The following is an 18,419-nucleotide window of genomic DNA, read 5'->3' as shown; positions in this document are numbered from 1 at the left end:
AAGACGTTCAGCGTGCGCGTCCTCAGTGGGATGGCTGACACAGACGGCGTCGCTGCGTCAAGTGTCCTTCCCCTTCATAAAAATGTGCTGTGGTTCATTCTTCGAATGCCTCCAGAGACCTTTGGCAACACAGGAATGGCTCTCTCGACGCCAGCTCTGCCTCGCGGAAGTTTCACAATCGATGCGCGTTGCGTCACCGTATGTGTGCTTTTGTAGAAACCTAGAGAAATTCCGCTTCTCTTGCCGCGGATACTCGCAAACTCCATGGAAGGCGCGTTGCCCGGGAGAGTGGCCGTGAAAAAAAGTCGGCCTCGTTTTCACTTGGTTCGGAAGCAGATAGGTTCAGAATTCTCGATCCACAGTGGCCACAGTTCCCTGACAAACAACCCGGCTAGACACCAAGTAATTCCCTCTACACGGGTCTCCTGAAGATGCACTCAGAAAACCGTACAGCATTCCCGTTGCGAGACACAGGACTCACGCCCTGCGCGGTTGAAGTGCGAATCTCTGGCAGACAGACATTAGTCATCGGTCCTGCCGCATCTCAGAGGACCGGCACGTCCGGCTGAGGAAGTGTAAGCATTCGAGCAGCATCCCGAAATTCGGATTCCAATGAGAATTATAGGCCAGACCAGCTACTGGAAACAACGACCTCGGTCACATATGGCCTCCTAAGCAGCAGTTTTTTGTGTTCAGATCTCGCAGCAATAGTGCCTCCATCTACAGGATCAAGCGTGCCGGTGTTTCAACGGCCATATGCCGTTCGCTTTCGTCTGCACCATTTTGTTCTTCACCAGAACTGCGAATCTGGAAATCTAGAAACATGGTGTCGTGTACAGTGCCTGCGGTGAAGCAGCTCTGGCGTCCTCGGTCGACATCTCAAAAACGGCTGTACGCACGTGTCAGGTGGGTTCTGTGGGGATGCGTGTTCAGAGCGATATACCGGTTCCGTTCATAATCTCGTAAACCGCCAGACAGAAAGATCTTCTCCATTGATCTTTCGACGTTTAACTTGCTGCAAACAGGGCACGGCACCGAGGCGCAAAGCGACCTGAGATAGCATCAATGACCATACCTCTCTTTCAAAAACCAATCTGCATAGACACTACGAGGGTTCTACGAACACCCCTTCCCACGGAAATCGTACCTCCGCCGCGAAGCCCTGAGCCTCGATGTGCGCCACGACCTCGTCCACTTTGTTCCTCTTCTCCAGCAGCTAACATGAGGGGGCATGGCACATACACACAGACGGCACCCGGCTAGTTTTCACCAGGAAAGTCGTCGTTCTGATTCTCGTCATGTCTCTTCTTCTGCTATCGAGGCGACAGACGAAATTCACGTCTCCCTCGGCCTCCTATCTACGTGCGTAGAAACCGACAGCGTCAAGAGTTGAAGTATCCTAGATTTGTACACTGAGAATGCCTGCCTACAAAAAATCTATACAGATCTATATGCACAGGTCGGAGGAACGGCGTCACTGAAAGGTGAAAAAAGGTCTTTTCGTATTTTGTGTACTTTGCGTGAGGGAACCGCCACGTCCTGTTGCCACAGTACGATCGTGAGTTTTTGAATGCCTCCGAAGCGCGCCCCTCTTCGTCTCTCTACGCTTGGAGCATTTTTGTGCGTTCTTTGGGGACACATAACTCTGGCACTAGCAGCCATACGGGAGGCCTGGGTGTCTCCCGGCTCACTTCCCAGTGAATCTACGGAAGAGCGCAACATGTGGATCTGCGGTTGTAAAGAACACTTTGCTTTTTCGATAACTAGGTAAGTTGCCAGGAAGCGAGAAACCGCTGTCAAGGCAGCCAAGGTGAGAAAGCAAAGATGGAATTCAACTCGTGGGAAAACTCACGAGGTAAAGGACTCCAGAGGGCGACAGGTAGGCCTGCAGAAAGTGACAGAGGGACAGGACGCTCAGAACGATATTGTGTGTGTTTCCCACAGCTCAGGCGTGCTCTCTCAGTTTCCCTTTACACTCCAACCAGTTCCGCGCGCACCCTCACTACCTGACTCGCGTCTTGAGTACCCACACCAGAAGTCCTGTCCGCTTATCATTGCGTTGAAGACCAGGTAGTGCCCCATCGACAAACGGTGAAGAACCAGGAATCAGATCTTTGTGCTGCACGCAGTGTTCGAGAGACGCCATTTCAGCGTGAGACGTCTCCGAACGTACGGCTCGTGTTGCTCTTTTTGTGTCCCAGACCGCGACGCCATTCCATGAAACGCGTCTACGACGGACGCGTTCTGTTCCTCCCGCCCCCTAGGATTGACTGTACACTGCGAAGCACACCGTGGGACGCTTGCGTCGCTCGGTGCTGTTCCCGTTTTACCGGTTCTTCTCTTGCTTTTTTGCCTTTTGGCCTCACGATAGCTTGTGGAAGAAACCGATCTATCACTTCACGGCCATCTTCGCCGCCCCACCAGGCCCAGTCGGCGGGGCTCGGCGGTCGCCCGCGTGGACTTCCGGGGACGTACGGCTGAGAAAAAAGGACACAGGACAACACCGATTTTGACGAGAAAGGCGCCTTTCCCTCCATGCGCATGCGGGTCACGGTACGGATGCGCGGCTTTAGAAGCAGACGAAAACTGAGAAAGGAGTGAGACAAGAGCAGACACTAACACGCCCTTTTTCCTGGACTTTGAAGGGCGTGAGGGACGCGCTCATCACGGATAGTGCAGCGGCGAGCTGCGGACCGGGGACGAAGACGAGAGAGAAAATCAAGAGAAGGGGGAGACAAACAAAGCGAACAGGAGCTGGAATAGCAGAAACAATTGACTTCAGGGGTGAGGAGCGCAACGAATCGAGACAGTAGAGGGCCCACAGGCCCGCGAGAAGAGGATCCAAGACGCGACACCACAGCAGGGAAAGAGAGAACTCTCCTGGGTGGAAAATGGACAACGACAGAGAAGGTGCATGCGCAGGAGCTCTTCGGTAGGTCTGCAGAGACACTTCGCCGCGTGTGCCTTGATGCGGTTTGACTGCCTCTTCTGAAAACGCGTCCCAGCTTACTGGGTTGAAGAGAATGACGTCGAAGATTCCCACTGTCCTGCCTGGTTTCTGAGCTTCACCCAGAGAAGGCGAGCACGCGGAAGACGGAGACCACGGCGGTTCGCGCCTGCTCTGCGACCGGAAACCTCCAAACAGATCGCCAGCGAGAACGTCTATAGCACCCCGGCAGTTCTCGTTTTCTTCCTGTGACGCTGAGGCACTTCCGATCGCTCCGCGGTTCGGCGCCTCGCCGCCCTCGCTCGGCCTTTCTCCGCCTTCGCGCTCTCTCCGTTCGTTCCTCTCGGCCCGGCGCGCAGTCTCCAGGGTCGCCGCAGTTGCCGACAGATTGCAGTCGACTGCGAGGAAACGCGGAACAAAGAAAGAACAGGAAGAAGATGGAGATGGAGAACAAGAGGAAGAACAAGAAGATGTCGAGTGTGAAGAATCGTGTGCGGTGTCGGGGTGTCCTGAGCAGCGGGCGTTTCTCTCTGGGCCTGTCTGCCCTCCCGTTGGCGTTTCGCCTGGCAGGCCTTTGGATGAGGCGACGCGGAGAAGAAATAATTTACGGAGGAAAGAGATCACGCAGCCACTCCCGGACCTGAAGACAAAAGCAAGGAAAGTGGGAAGGAGTGAGGCGGGCGACGAGACGGAGAGAGAGAGGGAAGTGCGATCGCCGTCACATACAGAGGCGGTGAGAAGGGAAGCGACTGGCGAGAGAAGGGAAGCGACAGCCGAGAGAAAAAGGATACTGGAAGTTACACGCAGAAGAACAAGATGGAATACCGAGGGGAGATACGAGAAAAAAAAAGAAGACGCAAGAGACTCAAGAGACGTGGGAGAAAGGCGCTGTGAGAGAGCGAGAGGGCACTGGCGGACGGAGACAGAGCCGACGTGTGCGAAGGGGAGAAAAGAAGAGACGTACCCCATTTCCAAGACGAGAGCGGGGCGTCGACGAAGGAGAAACCGAATGTCCTCAGCGAGAGCATCCAGGAAGAGAAAGGAATCTTCTGCAGCCTCGTAAACGTCAGGGAAGGCCTTCTGCAGGCCGACGTGGCTGGTGTCCGGCGTCGGAACTCTCGGAGAGACAGAGGGATCCATCTGGCCGAGAAACAACGACGGGGGCGTGAGAGGGAAGAAGAGAGAGGCAGAGAAGGCGTGAGAGGGAAGAAGAGAGAGGCAGAGAAGGCGTGAGAGGGAAGAAGAGAGAGGCAGAGAAGGCCAGACTGGGAAGAAATGAGAGAAAGGCGAGACCGGGAAGAAAGGAGAGAAAGGAGAAAGAGGGGAAAGAGAAGGGCTGTTACAAAGGCAATACCGAAGAGACAGATGCGTTGACGTCATGTGCGCGAAAAATCACGAGGCCCCGTGGAGACACGTCTATGAGGTCGTGAGAGAAGAAGACGATAAGACAGACTCGAAGTGTTCGAGTCCCTTTCTAAAGCGGAAGCTTAATTCAAGAGGGAGAAGAAAAAGCGAAAACGTTCTGGGAAAAAGAATCCCGCTTGCGGCTGGGGGCCGCGAGTTGCGAGACTTTTCACCCCCGGCGATTCCGTGCGCGGGTCCGTTTTGTCTCGTTTTTCCTTCTGGAGTTTTCTGGATTTTTGCATGCTGCATCTGCAGTTGCCTCGCTGTCGGGTATCTTTCTTCTCCCCAAAAGTCTTCGCTTTTCAAACCTTCTTTTGCAGAAAAAAGCCAGCGTTCGCGAAGCCGCTGCTGAGCAATCGACACACCCGCGTTGCTCGTCGTCCTGTCACCAGCTCTGCGCGAAGACGAACACTTGGAGGTTTTCCACTAAAGTGAAGCTGGAAGTTTTCATTCAATCTAGGTTCACGCATCAGCATGTGGGATCTGAGAATAGTTGTTGATCTGACACTAGCCGAAAGCAGGAACTGTGAGCTAGAGAGCGCTACGACCCAGAAAATGCCGGAGACAGAGAATGGAGGACGAAGGCAGCGAGGTTCTCTGCATTTGTCGAAGCTAGTTTCGACGTAAACAGAGAGAGACACAAAAGGTAAAACGCCTCAGATTCTGTGGCCTGCCACCGCACACGGAACTGACGCGCCGAAGAAGCGGACGACGTAAGAGTGAGGATAACGGCAAAGGATACATATATATACATACATTCATACATACATACGCTTGAGTTTATATACATGCGTTTATGTGCAAGTTTATGTATAGAGAAGTGGTAGAGAAGTGGATGAACAGTATAGCTACGAAGAATTATATATATCAATATGAATGTGTGTCCGAGGGTGAACGTGTATACAAATGCAATGAGATGCGGAGTATCTCCGTGTGACAGGAAATTCGAGAAGGCGAGTAAAAGGCAGAGAGCAAGGAAATACGCAGCAAGCTGTGAAGTCTCCGCATTCGTGTCGCTGGATGTTTTTCCAAAATCTTTTAAGAAACAGACAGCTTTTCCGCGGAAGACCCCGAAGGCAGAGTATGTGTGTCGCAGCCCGTACCCAAATAGGCACAAATTGTCAGCACAGACTCCTCTACCCCTCATCATCTATACAGATCTGCATATAATGTGTATACTTATGCGCACGCTTGTTACGTATGAATGCATCTATGTATGGAAATGCAGATGCAGATAAATGCATCTCTCATCTACGAACAGTCTGTCGCGAGGGAGAAGAGCGCCGACGTTCTCGATTGAAAAGGTTGGAACATATTTAGGAAACTCCACTGAGTCGTGGAGTGCTTTCGGGAAGGCGTTGAAGACTGCAGATGCCCATGCCCGTCGTGATGCTACCGCGTGCCTCTTTGTTTCTTTCTTTTGTTTTGTCTTGCCTTCTCGCTTTTTGTCTTTTGCCTTTCTGTCCTGATCCGTGAAGAGAGTCTCGCACACAGTTTTGGTGTTTGGGGTCTCACGGAAGAGTGAGCTCAAACATGAACGAGAAGCGATCGAGGAAGAAGCGCCGGCACTATGGAGGGCAGAAGGAAAAGAGCTTCACGGGAGACAGTGCAACACCAGGAAGAACCAGAATGAGGAAAAATGCGAGAGAGAAACAGGAGAGACAGCAACTGAAAACCGGAAGCGCAAAATGGATAGAGCAGTGGCGGCCGGCAACACCTGGAGATTTAAATTTTCAGACAGACGCAACGAGGACAGGCTCAGAGAAGGAAGTGACGGCAGGTTCTGGGGCGTGCAGAGGGACAAAAAGCGAGAAAGGTCTCTCGCTAAAGTGCTGCTTGGGAATTCATCCATCGCTATAAAACCTCATCGCTATAAAAATTCAACAAAAGATTGCTCGCCAATGGAGTCATAAGAAAAGCTCCTCAAGCGACATCGTAGAGGGTCCGTCATCGACCTTCGCTTCCCCTCTTCCCTGCTCTTGATCAGCCTTCCTCTCAAATATCTGTCTCAGTCTCCGTCCCTCTCTTCCTTCTTCCTGTCCCTTCTGTTCCTTCTCTTCGGAGTCTTCTCGCTTCGCGGTCTCACCAGCCGAGGATGCCCGCGACCAGATATCCAAAGAGGAATCCGCCGATGTGTCCCGGTTCGTCAAGGCCACTCGAGCCGACTGGCGCAAAAAGTTCCGTGAGGATGCGTCTGACTATTTGTCCACAAACCTTCTTTTTCACGTTGGAATGGATTCGGGCGCTGCCGACTAGCGTGCCCAGGAGCGCGTAGAGCCCTGCACTACAGCCGAGTGTACGTACACACCACGAGCGGTCTGTCTCGCGTTCCCGGTTGAGTGCGTCTGCTTCGTCTTCAGCGTCTTCTCCGTCGGTTTGCGCGCCAGGTCGCCTAAGTTTCTCGAGGCGCCGATGCCGCTCCCACACGTCGACGTTTTTCCTCGGCTTCTCTGCATCGGCGATATCCATCTGCTCCCTCCAGATATCTTCGCGACTGACCTTCCCGCCCCAGAACCTTCTTTGCTGCGCTTCGTCGCGGGTCTGCTTCTCCACTGACCACTCGACGCGACTCCACCAGCGACGCAGCACAAGCGAGGCAAAGTTCCCCGCGACCGTTCCAGAGAAGAAGAGCGCGAGAACGGCGAGACGGGTCAACCAACCTTCTCGGCCAAACCCCGGGCCACGTTTTCCGCGCTCGCGCCAGCTACACCACCGTCGCTCTCCGCTCTCGTCTCCTTCCTGCTCGGTGGAAAGCGCTGAGAGACACGACTCGCGGCCAGCCTCCTTCCACGCGTGCATCCACACCACGCCCTGTCCGCTGAGAAACGGAAAACACTCCGACAGGGAGAAAAGAGAGAAGGGGGAAGAAGAAGAGGGGGAGTAGGCGCCGAAGAGGGCGTCGTAGCAGAGTTTCTCGCACAGCGGGAAGATCTGCGAGATGCCACGCAAGTTGACGAGCAGGTGGAGGGCGTTTGCATGGACGAGGCCCGAGCGGGCGGCGCGCGAGAAGAAGGAGACGAGAGGGAAAAAGGCGTAGGGTCTCTCGACTTCCTTCCGCATGTCGAAGGAGAAAGTCGCAGCGAGGTGGCCCCGAAAGAAGAGCAAGTCCGAGACGTAGACGAGCAGCAGAAGGAAACGCAGAGAACTCGCCAGTGGTGGAATGGGGGGAAGCGCGAGGTGTAAATACACCCGAGAAGGGGCGAGGAGAGAGACGAAACGCGGGAAGAGCGACTGGAGTTGCGAACAAAGCGAAGAAATGGAAGACGAAGAGGCCACAAGTCGAGAAAAGAGAGGCGTGCACTTTCGAGGGAAGGACGACAGCGGCGCGAAACGAGGCAGATGCGAGAGCAAAGCTGGGGGGGGTGACGAAGAGGAGCGAGAGAACGGCAGCGAGCGAAGAAGACGAGAACAGAGAGTCGAAGATTTTGCAACAAGTGAAGAAGGCGAGGAAAGCGGAAGGAGCCGCGCGTTTGTGACGCGACGAAGAGAAAGCAACGCCAGCACACGCGAGAAGAGGGCCTGTGTTGGCGAGGCCGTCGGGGGTCGAGAAAGTCGAGCGCCGAGCGACGAAATATCGAGAGAGCGAGAGATATCAGAAGCGAGAGGACGGCAGGAAGACAGAAGATACGGAAACAAGGAAGACAGAGAACGAGAAGACGAAAGACGGGAGAGACGAGCAGAAACGACGGAAGAAGGAAAGCGAGAGAGAGAACGAGAAAAGAGATGAGACGAAGAAGATGAACAATGAGACGGAGGAGAAGAAGGATGAGGACTCAAAGGACTCGAAGCAGATGGCGTGAAGCGAGAAGGAAAGACAGTTCGCGGGGGGCAGAGAGAGAACGGATGCGCAAGGAAAGACAGGGAAGCAGTCCGGCGGGCTCCACGACGCCCATCGAAGTCCCTTCCTGGACGACGGAGACAGCGAGAAGACGAAAGCGAGAGACAATGCCAAGGAGAAGAAAGGCTGCAGCGAAACGCATACAGCGAAGGATTTGGAAACGCCTGAGAAGTACAAGAACGAGAGAACGCGACGAGAGAAGAACGGGAGAACGGGCGCAGCGTCGCGTCACAAGGGGTTTTCGGAGGCAGCAACACGGAAGAAGAGACATCGGGAGACAGTGACGCCAAGCAAGGTAAAACGACAGGAGTGAATGAAGGGGAGAGAAACCCACCGCCCGTTTCAGACCAAAGAGGCTCACAGAGAGACAGAAGGAAAAGCAAGACGACAACCGAACTGAGGCGAGGAAGCGAGACAGCGCAGTTTCCTCTTCTCTGCAGACCTAGTGGAGAAGATCGCCTGCCAGAATACAAAGAGGACGAATAAAAAGGCAAACATGAAGGAGAGAAAGAAGCGAAAGAAGACGAAGAGGCGGGTGAAGAAGCAGGGGCGACAGAAGCGGAAAGAGACGACGATGAAGACGAAGAAGGGCGTGTCGAAGCAGACGGCGGCTTTGAATCGTGTCCAGATAAGACGGCAGGACGAATGGGAAGCTGCGAAGAAGAGAAACTCATGCAAGGTGCGGGAGATCCACACCTGGCCGCCGCGAGAGCCTCCATCCTGGTCGGCGCCTCTGTTTTCATCCGCGTCTCTCCGTATTTCACTTTTTCCCCTGGCTCTGGGGCGTCTGTGTCACCTCGAGACTTCTTCCTCCGCCGTACAGGAGGCGATGTCCGAGCCTTCGCTCTCTTCATGGCCTCGGCCTGACGGCAATCCTCTAGCTTTTCTCCACCCGCCCCTTTTCATGCTCGCAGATGAAGTACGAAAACGAAAAAACTCCAAAACGCCAGTGCTGTTTCGCAAAACACCAGAGTTGTTCGCTCTCTTTCTCGTTCCCCGCCCACTGTCCTTCTCTATCTTCTCCTTCCACTCTTTCCTCCTCTTCGGAAACCCGCGTGTCTGTATACCTCGTGAGGTGTACATACACACTGTTTCGACCAACGCAACCGGGAGAGCCCAGGCGAGCGAGGACTCCCTCTCTCGCTCAGCATCTCCCGGACATCACTGCTTTTTCGTGCGGTTTCTCTCGTTTCCCTTTCGTCCGACAAGCTGCCGAAGACGAAGTTGTTTTGTCTCCTCGCTCGTCTCTTTTTCTTCCAACACGGAGAAAGCCCCCGTGCCGTCTCCGCTGCCCGACTTTGGCGGGCCTCCAGAGGGAGAGAGACGGCGGCGCACAAACCTCCAGAGATTCAGGCAGCAAAGGGCGTAGAACTTGGTTTCCCTCGCTCTGTTTCGTCTTGGCCGGTGTGCTCGACTCTGACCCTGTCTACACAGACAGCTGCACGGGCGTCGGGAGAAGAGAGACAGAAGAAGCGAAAGCGGAGGGAGACATCTTCTTTGCTCGCCGCTCTCGACCGATCCCGTACAAAAACGCACACTTGGCGTCTTCTTGCGCTCGGTGTCCCTCGCGGATGTGCAGCGGGCGGCTTGAGGCGGCGAGGGAGAGAATGCGACAAGGACGGGGCGACACAGAAACGAAAATGGAAAAATCAAAGCTGGAGCGCGGCGGCGTTTCCTCCGGCGTTCGAACGCGGCAGAGGAAGAAAAGAGCGCTCGTTTTCTTTTACCAGCCCCGTCTTCTCGCTCCGGGCCCCGAAATGTTTTGGCTTTCTGCGTGCATGCACAACGCTTTTCGCGGGCGTGTCTCTCTGGCGCGTGGCGCCAATCACTTTCCGTTTTCGGGCTGAGAACAGGCGCGCGTTTGCTTTCCCCTGCTTTTCTGGAAACAAGAAGGCGTCGGGAGAAGACCCAGAAGAAAAGGGGAAGGTGGCGACGGAGAGAGGAAAGCGCATGAAGACGGCAGTCTCTCCCGCGGTCGGGTTGGGGGAATAGAGAGACCGAGAGAGAGAGAAGCAAGCGAGAAGGCTCCTACAGGCGACCGCTGCTTTCTCTTCTCTCTCGTCTTTTCTTGACGAAGAGAAATAGGAAGAGGGATAGCAAGCGAGGGTTTCGAACGAGAGGAGCGACGCCAGTTTTTCGTGCGTTCGGTTCCCGGTTTGCATGCTTCTTGGAAACCAGAACTCTGTTTCCTTCTGAGGTGTTTTTCTTGTTTTGTTTCGTCGCGCTGCCGACGAGAAGGCAGAAAGGAGCGAGAGAGGCGTTCCTGCTTTTCATTCTCCTACGAGAGAAAACAGACGACGGGAGAAAGATACCGAGGTGCGTGTTGGCACGAGCTCCCCTCCCACGAGCGAGATCGACTTCGGTCTTCTGCCTTTCCTGCACTGTCTCTCTCTCTCTCGCGTCGTTTTTTTGTCTTCCTTTTCTCTCCTTTCCCGCCTTCTCTCCCCTTTCCTTGCGGCTCCTCGCCAGCGACGTCGACTCGTCTCTGTTTTAGCGTCGTCTCCTTCGCGGCGGCTTCTCGAATCCTCTTGTCTCTTTTTTCCTCTTCCTCGTCTCAGCTTCTTCCCCCTCTTCTTTCTCCCCTTCTTCTTCTCCCTCGCGTCTTTCTCCCCTTCTTCTTCTCCCTCGCGTCTTTCTCCCCTTCTTCTTCTCCCTCGCGTCTTTCTCCCCTTCTTCTTCTCCCTCGCGTCTTTCTCCCCTTCTTCTTCTCCCTCGCGTCTTTCTCCCCTTCTTCTTCTCCCTCGCGTCTTTCTCCCCTTCTTCTTCTCCCTCGCGTCTTTCTCGCCTTCTTCTCCTCCCTCGCGTCTTTCTCGCCTTCTTCTTCTCTCTCGCGTCTTTCTCGCCCTCTTCTCCCTCGCATCTTTCTCGCCTTCTTCTCCCTTGCATCTTTCTCGCCTTCTTCTCTCTCGCGTCTTCCTCGCCTTCTTCTCTCTCGCGTCTTCCTCGCCTTCCTCTCTCTCGCGTCTTCCTCGCCTTCTTCTCTCTCGCGTCTTCCTCGCCTTCTTCTCTCTCGCGTCTTCCTCGCCCCTTCTTCCCCCTCTTTCCTCCTCCCCTTTTGTTGCCGCTTTTCTGTCCCTCGAGGCTCCTGTAGGCTCTCGCGTTTCCTCGTCGCCCGCTCGGGAGAGAAGAGCCGCGCCCCGTGGAGGATCTCTCTCTGCGCACCCTCGCTTTCCTCGACACGATGAAGTCGACGTCCTCAGGGCGCGGACGCCAAGCCCCGCGCGGGCGTCCGTCGTCGAGCTCGCGAGTCGCCGACGATGAGGGAAGACAATCTTCCAGTTCGCGGGAGACTGGTGACGCCTGGGGGCGCCGCGGAAGACCCGGAGACAAAAATGGCGAATTCAGTCCCGATCTTCTCTACAAAGATGAACGCGACAGAGAAGTACGCAGTGGAGAAAGCCTTGCAGAAGCTGCGAATCCGTTCGGATGGCAATCAGACGCGTCTGAACACCCACAAATGCATGCATCCACATACATATCGATACACGCATATCTATATATATATATATATATATATAAACATATATGTACATATATGGATGTGGATGGAGACGGTTTGTGTTGCTTTTCGTAGTTCGTCTCTCCCGTGGATTCGCGGACCGTGTCCCATTCGAGTCTCTTTCGTTTTCGACGCCGCGAACGTTTGAAGAATTAACAGCAGCATCATGGCGTGTCTGCCGCGCTTCTTTCCGCTTTTCCCACTTTCCCTTTCTTCCCGGCTTTTTGTCTCGTGAGGATTTTTCACTGCGGCCATGCGAGGGGGGTGGGATTTGTTTTTCGTCTTTTTTTCCTCAAAGCGTCTCCTCTTCCTGTGTCTGGTTCCAGGCGCTGGAGAGCATGAACGAATTCGAGCGAGAGGCCGAACTCGCGAGGCGCTACGAGGAACTTGTCCGCGAGCGCCAGAGAAAGGAACTCCTGCGGCGACAAGACCAAGACCGAAAGAGCACGGCAGGTAAACTCTTTCGCTGCACAGCTCGAATGGCGAGCGGTTTCGGTTCTTCTTGACGTTGATAGTCGCGCCCATCCAAAAAAAAAAAGAGCGACGAGACACACACACACACACACACAGGACGCGTCCGGGACGAGCGAGTCAACAATCATCGCACAAAAGCCGAAAAACACTTCGAACGCGGATATTCAGGCCAACAGTGTTTTTCACTCTGCTTTGGCTCTTCACGCCAATATATCATACACATATATCTACATGTCTGTATATAGATATACGTATAAATATATGTATATATATATGTATATATGCATGTGTATTGGTACTTTTCTGCATATTCCTATGCATCTATTTGCAACGTGTATGTGGGTTAATGTGTTTCAACGGGCATCTAAACATATTTATATAAATCAGTCAATGTGGACCACAGGTGTTGTACGACTACGCGTGTGGGAGAGGATGATTTCTGTAGGTTTTGTGTACAAAGTTAATAAAGTTTGTGCATAAAGTGCACGTGGAAGTAAGTAATGTTAATTATTGTGAAGAATCGAAAAAAAACTCTGGAGGGTGTCTTTTTTGGCGGACTGCGCAGGGCGTTTGGGAGATGCTCTCAGTGACATCCGAGCGCGGCGAGCTCGCCAGAAGCAGCAACAGCGACAAAGTGAGAAGCCTATTTCTGAGTTTCCGTCGTTCTGTCCCCTCTCTCTTGTTCTCCCCTTTCCTCTTCCGTCTCTCTTACCTCCTTTTCGTTCGCACCTGCACCCACGTGCATATACATATATATATATATATATATATATATATATGTGCATCGAGGTTTATTTGGATGCACATATATGAATGTGTGCCTGTGTAGGTATATGTATTTTTATGTGATTGTATGTATATACGTAGATGCATGTATGGTGGTATATGTGTATTGGTTTGCATGTGTAAATTGACGTTTGTGTGGTGTTCTTGGGAACGGGGGGAACTCTTTCGGGTTTGTTTCTGTGTGGTGAGTTTCGAGGCTGTGCCTTTTCCCGGTTCCTGTCTCCAGCGAGTGAAGACGAGGAAGAGGAGGAAGGCGAAGTGTCGGGGAAGGACGGGACTGAAGACTTGAGTGAGTCTTCTTCCGGGGACGAGGAAGACGCGGAACAGGACCAGAAGAAGCGCCTCTCTTCGCGGTCTGCGGGCGCCAGCGGGTCCGCCCTAAGCGGCGTCTCCGCGGCCTTGCCCGACGCGGCTCTGGGCTCCAGTGGAGGCGCGACCGCGGGGACACTTCTTCAGGACGCCGATGGCGCGGGGACAGCCAGCGGTCTCGCCTCTGGCGCCGGCAGCGCGGTCGCAGGGGACGCGTCGGCTGATGACGGGGCGTTCGGCAAACGGAAAGGCGTTGCGGGCGGGAAATCCGGAAGAGAAGACGAGGGTGGCGAGCAGGCTGCGCAGCAGGTAAGCAGTGAGAATCAGACAAGAAAAATCTCGAGAGAGAAGGCTAAGAAAGTGAAGCGGGAGGTATAAACCACAAGAGGGGAAGGAGAACAAGAAGGTTAGGCAGGCGACCGACAAGAAGTTAAGAAGGAGAACAAGAAGGTTAAAAAGATGGAGACGAAGGTTAACGAGAACAAGGTGAAGACCGACGTTCCGGAGGTTTTGAAGAAAGGCAGGTTTTGAAGAAAGGAAGGTTTCGAAGCCATTAGATTGGCGAGGTGGAAAGGCACCCTACCTCTGGAGTTTTGTTTCTTTGTGTGCCTTTATCTTCGAGACACCTCCTGCGTGTTTTTGTCTGCGTCTCAGCGCACTGTGGGGGAGGACGACGGTCGAGCTGACGACTTGTTCGACGAAGACCGCGTCGACAGCGACGAGCAGCGTCGGAAGGAGACGGCGCGACGCATGCTCCAGCGGATTTCTCTGGATCTTCTGAACGGCGTGCGGCTGTCCACAGAGCGCCTGCTGCACATGCTCGAACATCCGCAAGCGGAAAAGTACGTTCGCGGCTGCTTCGTGAAAGTGCCGCAGCCGCCCTCCGCTGTCAAAGCGCAGCCCGACGCCCCGCCCGTCGGCTGGGTGTGCCAGATTGTGGGGCTGCGCCCTTGCGAGCCCTACTTTGTCTCCACTGGTCCCGCGCCTGGAGACCCGAGTCTCCCGGAAGGTCGGCGAAACGGCGTGTCCTGTAGCGTGAAGCTGCTGCTGCGCGTGGCGCCCAAGGCATCGGCAAAGTTCGACCGCGAATTCGCGCTGGGCGACCTCGTCAACTCGACCGTGACTCCGGCTGAGTACGAAGCCTGGAAGAAGAAGCTCCAGGAGTTCGACTCCGTCGAGGACCTCTCCAAGAAACTCCGCGCAAAACTCCAGCAACTGAAGGAGGTGCGAAAGACGGAAACGCCGGAGGGGCGAAAAAAAGGGGCGAGGAGAAAAAGGGGGCGCGACTGAAAAAGTGGCGCATCAGAGGAGGTGTGCTTCTCTCTGGAAACGACGTGTGATGACGGGAATCCGTGGATTACACCGAGAAAAGTCTCTGACGTGGACGACACTTTTCTGGCGCTGAAACTCCACTGTTATTTGGGGAAACGCGAGAAGACGCGAACGGGTTTCGGCCAGAGCGCGGTCGCGCTCTGCGTGTTTCCTCGGGCCTTCCCGCTTTCTGCTCTCTGCGTCTGTGTGGCTGCACATCGCGTTTCCGCGAGTCTCGGCTGTTCGAGGCTTGTCGGACATTTGCGAGATTATCTGCGTCCGTTCTTTCCGTCAGCCGAGAGCAGCGATGGCGGCAACCGGGAGCCGACATGCATCTGCGGGCCTGCCTCGAGATTTTCCTAAAGAGTCGTAAACAGTCTCCTCTTCAAACTCTCGCCCTGATTGTGTCTTGCTGTTTTTCCTCTTCAGTTTACCTTCACGGATGAAGACGTCCAGGCGATTTTGTCGAGGAAGCAGCAGGACTCGGCTGCGGGTTCGTTTTTGACGACGACGGGGAATTTGTTGAAGCAGTTGATGTCGATCAAGCACGAGATGGATTCGCTCCACGCCTCGCTGTCGAGCGTGGCGACGGCGAGTGCGGCACGGCGCGAGTTGAAGGAGAAGCTCCAGGCTCTGGTTGCGCGCAAGACGGAGGTGGAGACAAAGCTCGCCAAGAGCAAGGCCGCGTCAGGTCGCGCGCGAAACGCGTCGCTGATGCATCAAGTGGCGCTCGAGAGAAGGCGTGAAAAACTGTCCATGTTCATTCTGAACGATCCCAAGCGGTCGATGCGAAAGGGCGGCGCCCGCGAGCCGGCCAAGAGCGCGGCGCCGACCCCCCCCGTTGCGCCGACCTGCGCAGATCTGCTCTTTGGCGACGAGTCGGGAAGGAGAAAGCGAGGCCGAGAGGTGGGAGAGGGCGAGGCGGGAGATGCAGCCGACGCAGAGACGCGCGAAACCCGCCTCTCGCCACAGGCCCTCGACAGCGACCGACGCAGCGACAGCACTTCGCCAGGACGCGCCACAGGTGCGGAGACGAGAAAGCGTTAGAGGGGGCGGGAGCCTCAGGGGGAGACAGCGGCCGTCCCATGAGTCTCTCTCGGTGGGAGAGCTCAGGGCCAGGTGTGTCGATCCGTCTTTGGCGATGTCTCTTTTGTCTCTCCGGAGGCAAGCTGCATCCATTTGGGGTGGATGGAGGGACGACGCCCTGGTGCCGCACCTGCGTCTCTCTCTCGGGGTTCGGAAGCGTTCCTTTTTTTGGTGCCTTCGTTTTCGTGGCGTGAGAAGGGACTTGCGCGCGTCGCGATGTTCTTTTTTCGCGTTTTTCTGGTGTGCAGGCGGCAGAGATCCATCTCCGCGGCCGTTAGGCGAGGACACGAAACGGAGTCTGAGCCCGTCGATCTCCGAGCCCCGAGGCGCAGCGGCCTCTCCTCTCTGCGGCGGCACGCCGCAAGCGACAGCTGCCTGGAAGTTTCTGCTGCATGGCTCGCCCAAAGAACAAAGGGACTGGGTTCGACACACTGTTCAAGTAAGGCGCGGCGGAAACAAAACGAAAAAAACAGGCCGAGAGAGAGGAGAAAGGGAGCAAAGAGGGAGGGAAGCGAGCAGACGTTTTTAGCGCCGGTGCGGTGTGTATACGTGCTCAAGGAGCTGATGGCGTGGTCGCTGTCTGAGATGTTTGAGGCAGAAGTTTCGAGAAGTTAAGGGAGGCATGAAAGGTGGAACCTGTGAAGTGGAAGGCACCCAAGAGATAATCACCACTAGGGGGAACGAAAACACAGACCGCGAGAGAGAACGCGCGCGCAAAGTTTGCGATTTTTCTTTTGCGGTTTTCCCTCGCAGCGATATCGCCAAGCAGGCGCTCTGCACATCGACACAGGAAGCATTCCACCCCCGCGGGCGTACGCCTCGGTCGTTGCCCTTCTTCCACCGACGCCGCCTCCGCCCTCAGATTCGCTGTTGATTTCTCTCGAAGAATACAAGCAGCAAGTGGCCCAACTGGCAAACATGCAGCTGACAGGCTGAGGGCCGGCGAAGACACGAACAGACGCGACACAGAGGACGCAAGCCTCTCTGTGCCGCTTTTTGGCTTCAGCGCGCTCCTGCAGACGCAGGCACCACATGTTTGTAGTGTGAGCACACATGCAAGTGTGCCGTCACAGTTTTATTCACGTATGTGCTTCCGCATGCACGCATGTGCCAGCATATGTTCTACACACATATATTTGCGCATATATATATATATATATATATATATATATATGTATCTACGTATGCATATGCGTAGGTGGAGATATACAGCCATACAGATGTAGATCATCTGGTGGATACGTGCATGTGCGGCTGGTGGAAAAGGTAAAATTGGATGTGTTGCATGCTGTCAATAGGGACATTCGGAGTCGAGATTCCCGGGGTGCGTGTTGACGGGGGCAGAGGTTCCCCTTGGGTGAGAGCCGCGAGTCTGTCGCATGCACATCCCTCCACGAAGGACCAGAGAAAGTCCGGTGGTATCGACTTTCGCCTGTCATTTTTTCCTTCTTTGCGGCTTCTCGGGTAAGGAGTGTGGACGCACGTGCTGTGAACGGGCGCGTGCACACTCCTTCGCACGCGGCTGCCTCTAAAACGTCTGTCGGACGTGTTTTCTTTCTCCAGTTGTTTTTCTATAATTGTTTCTCGCTCTCTGTCTTTCGCCGCAAAACGGCCGAATGTAACTGCTGATCACCGCACCTAGGCCTACACATGCAATGACCCGACTCAAATTTAACTTTTCCCTCGCCTTTTTGCGTATTTCGAAACGGCAAGAGAGACCACAAGAAAACAACTAGTCCCCCGCCTGCGGTTGAAGTTGCCGTCTTGTTTTTTTGTCACGACTCGATCGCGAATCGCAGGCGTCTCTCTTCTTAGAACGCAGGGAGAATGCAACCTTTTTCGTTTCTCCAATCCCAATTTGTTTAGTGAAATTTCCTGCACATGGACACACACTCACCAACACTCAAAATCGAGATCAGTGCAGATTTCGCTTTTGTGCCGTGGAGAGAGAAGACACAGGGCGGGAAAGGCCACGCGAGAGCACCCGCGAAAGCGAGCGCATGCAACGCTGCGACACGGATGAGCCGGACGTCGAGGCCAAGACTAAAAGGCTGAAACAAGAATGCCAAAAGAGGAAAGGAAGAACGAGCCGGCAGGCAGTTAAAATGACACAGGTGTGGAGATAGGAGACAGTCAAGCGACACATGTAGAGAAGCCTTCGACATAGAGGAAGACGCTTGTGAGGACGAGAAAGGGACGACGAGACATAGTGCTGTTTGTTCGTTCAAAAGAGAAGGAAACAGTCGAAAGCCGACAGGAACAGAGCCCCCTCGGCACGAACCCGACTCGTGCGTGAGCTTCGAGTGGAGCGTTTTCAGGAAATTCTTCAAAGATGCCAAAAGTGGTGCTTGACGTTCCAGCGACTGTCCCTTCCGTTCCTGCTTTTTCTTCTGGTTCGCCCCTCTTGGACTATACTCGCATAGACCCTTAGTCCGCCTTTCTTCTCCAGTGCTGTTTCGTCTAGGTTCGGGGGTAACCGTTGTTGTGGTGTCAACATCGTAGTTACATTGTCAGCATACATACAGAAATGCGTATTCCAATACATGCAAATATATAGGTAAGTCAACCGAGTATCTCCATGTTTTTATCAACACACACAAACATCTCTTAATATATCCACAAAATATATACAGATATAGAGATATGAACAAGTATCGATATGCGTCGTCCACATATCTATGTGGGGGGACTGTGCGTAGGTCTGCTTCCTGTGTAGATCTACTGAAGAAAGGTGGGGGTCACATCCAGTCGAAGGCGCACGTGTA

The 18,419-nt window shown here is 54.3% G+C and overlaps 3 protein-coding genes across 3 annotated transcripts; 1 reads left to right on the top strand and 2 right to left on the bottom strand.

Moving 5' to 3' along the window:
- Positions 1-1,105: 1,105 nt before the first annotated feature.
- Positions 1,106-4,087, bottom strand: NCLIV_018825 (conserved hypothetical protein; the record flags this gene model as incomplete). Its single annotated transcript, XM_003882076.1, has 5 exons — positions 1,106-1,216; positions 1,853-1,885; positions 2,367-2,477; positions 3,011-3,587; positions 3,912-4,087. 5 exons carry the CDS (start codon positions 4,085-4,087, stop codon positions 1,106-1,108), a joined length of 1,008 nt encoding a protein of 335 aa, XP_003882125.1.
- Positions 4,088-6,433: 2,346 nt separating this feature from the next.
- Positions 6,434-7,411, bottom strand: NCLIV_018820 (conserved hypothetical protein; the record flags this gene model as incomplete). Its single annotated transcript, XM_003882075.1, has 1 exon — positions 6,434-7,411. One exon carries the CDS (start codon positions 7,409-7,411, stop codon positions 6,434-6,436), a length of 978 nt encoding a protein of 325 aa, XP_003882124.1.
- A 3,959-nt stretch (positions 7,412-11,370) lies between these two features.
- Positions 11,371-16,590, top strand: NCLIV_018810 (conserved hypothetical protein; the record flags this gene model as incomplete). Its single annotated transcript, XM_003882074.1, has 8 exons — positions 11,371-11,571; positions 12,015-12,141; positions 12,728-12,796; positions 13,175-13,566; positions 13,912-14,481; positions 14,998-15,592; positions 15,903-16,093; positions 16,408-16,590. The coding sequence occupies 8 exons, from the start codon at positions 11,371-11,373 to the stop codon at positions 16,588-16,590; spliced, it is 2,328 nt and encodes a 775-aa protein (XP_003882123.1).
- Positions 16,591-18,419: the final 1,829 nt, after the last annotated feature.

This window comes from Neospora caninum, chromosome VI (genome assembly GCF_000208865.1).
Source record: "Neospora caninum Liverpool complete genome, chromosome VI".
Taxonomy (NCBI): Eukaryota; Apicomplexa; class Conoidasida; order Eucoccidiorida; family Sarcocystidae; genus Neospora; species Neospora caninum.
Note: the sequence above shows the minus strand (reverse complement) of the source record. Positions and strands in the feature narration are given on the sequence as shown.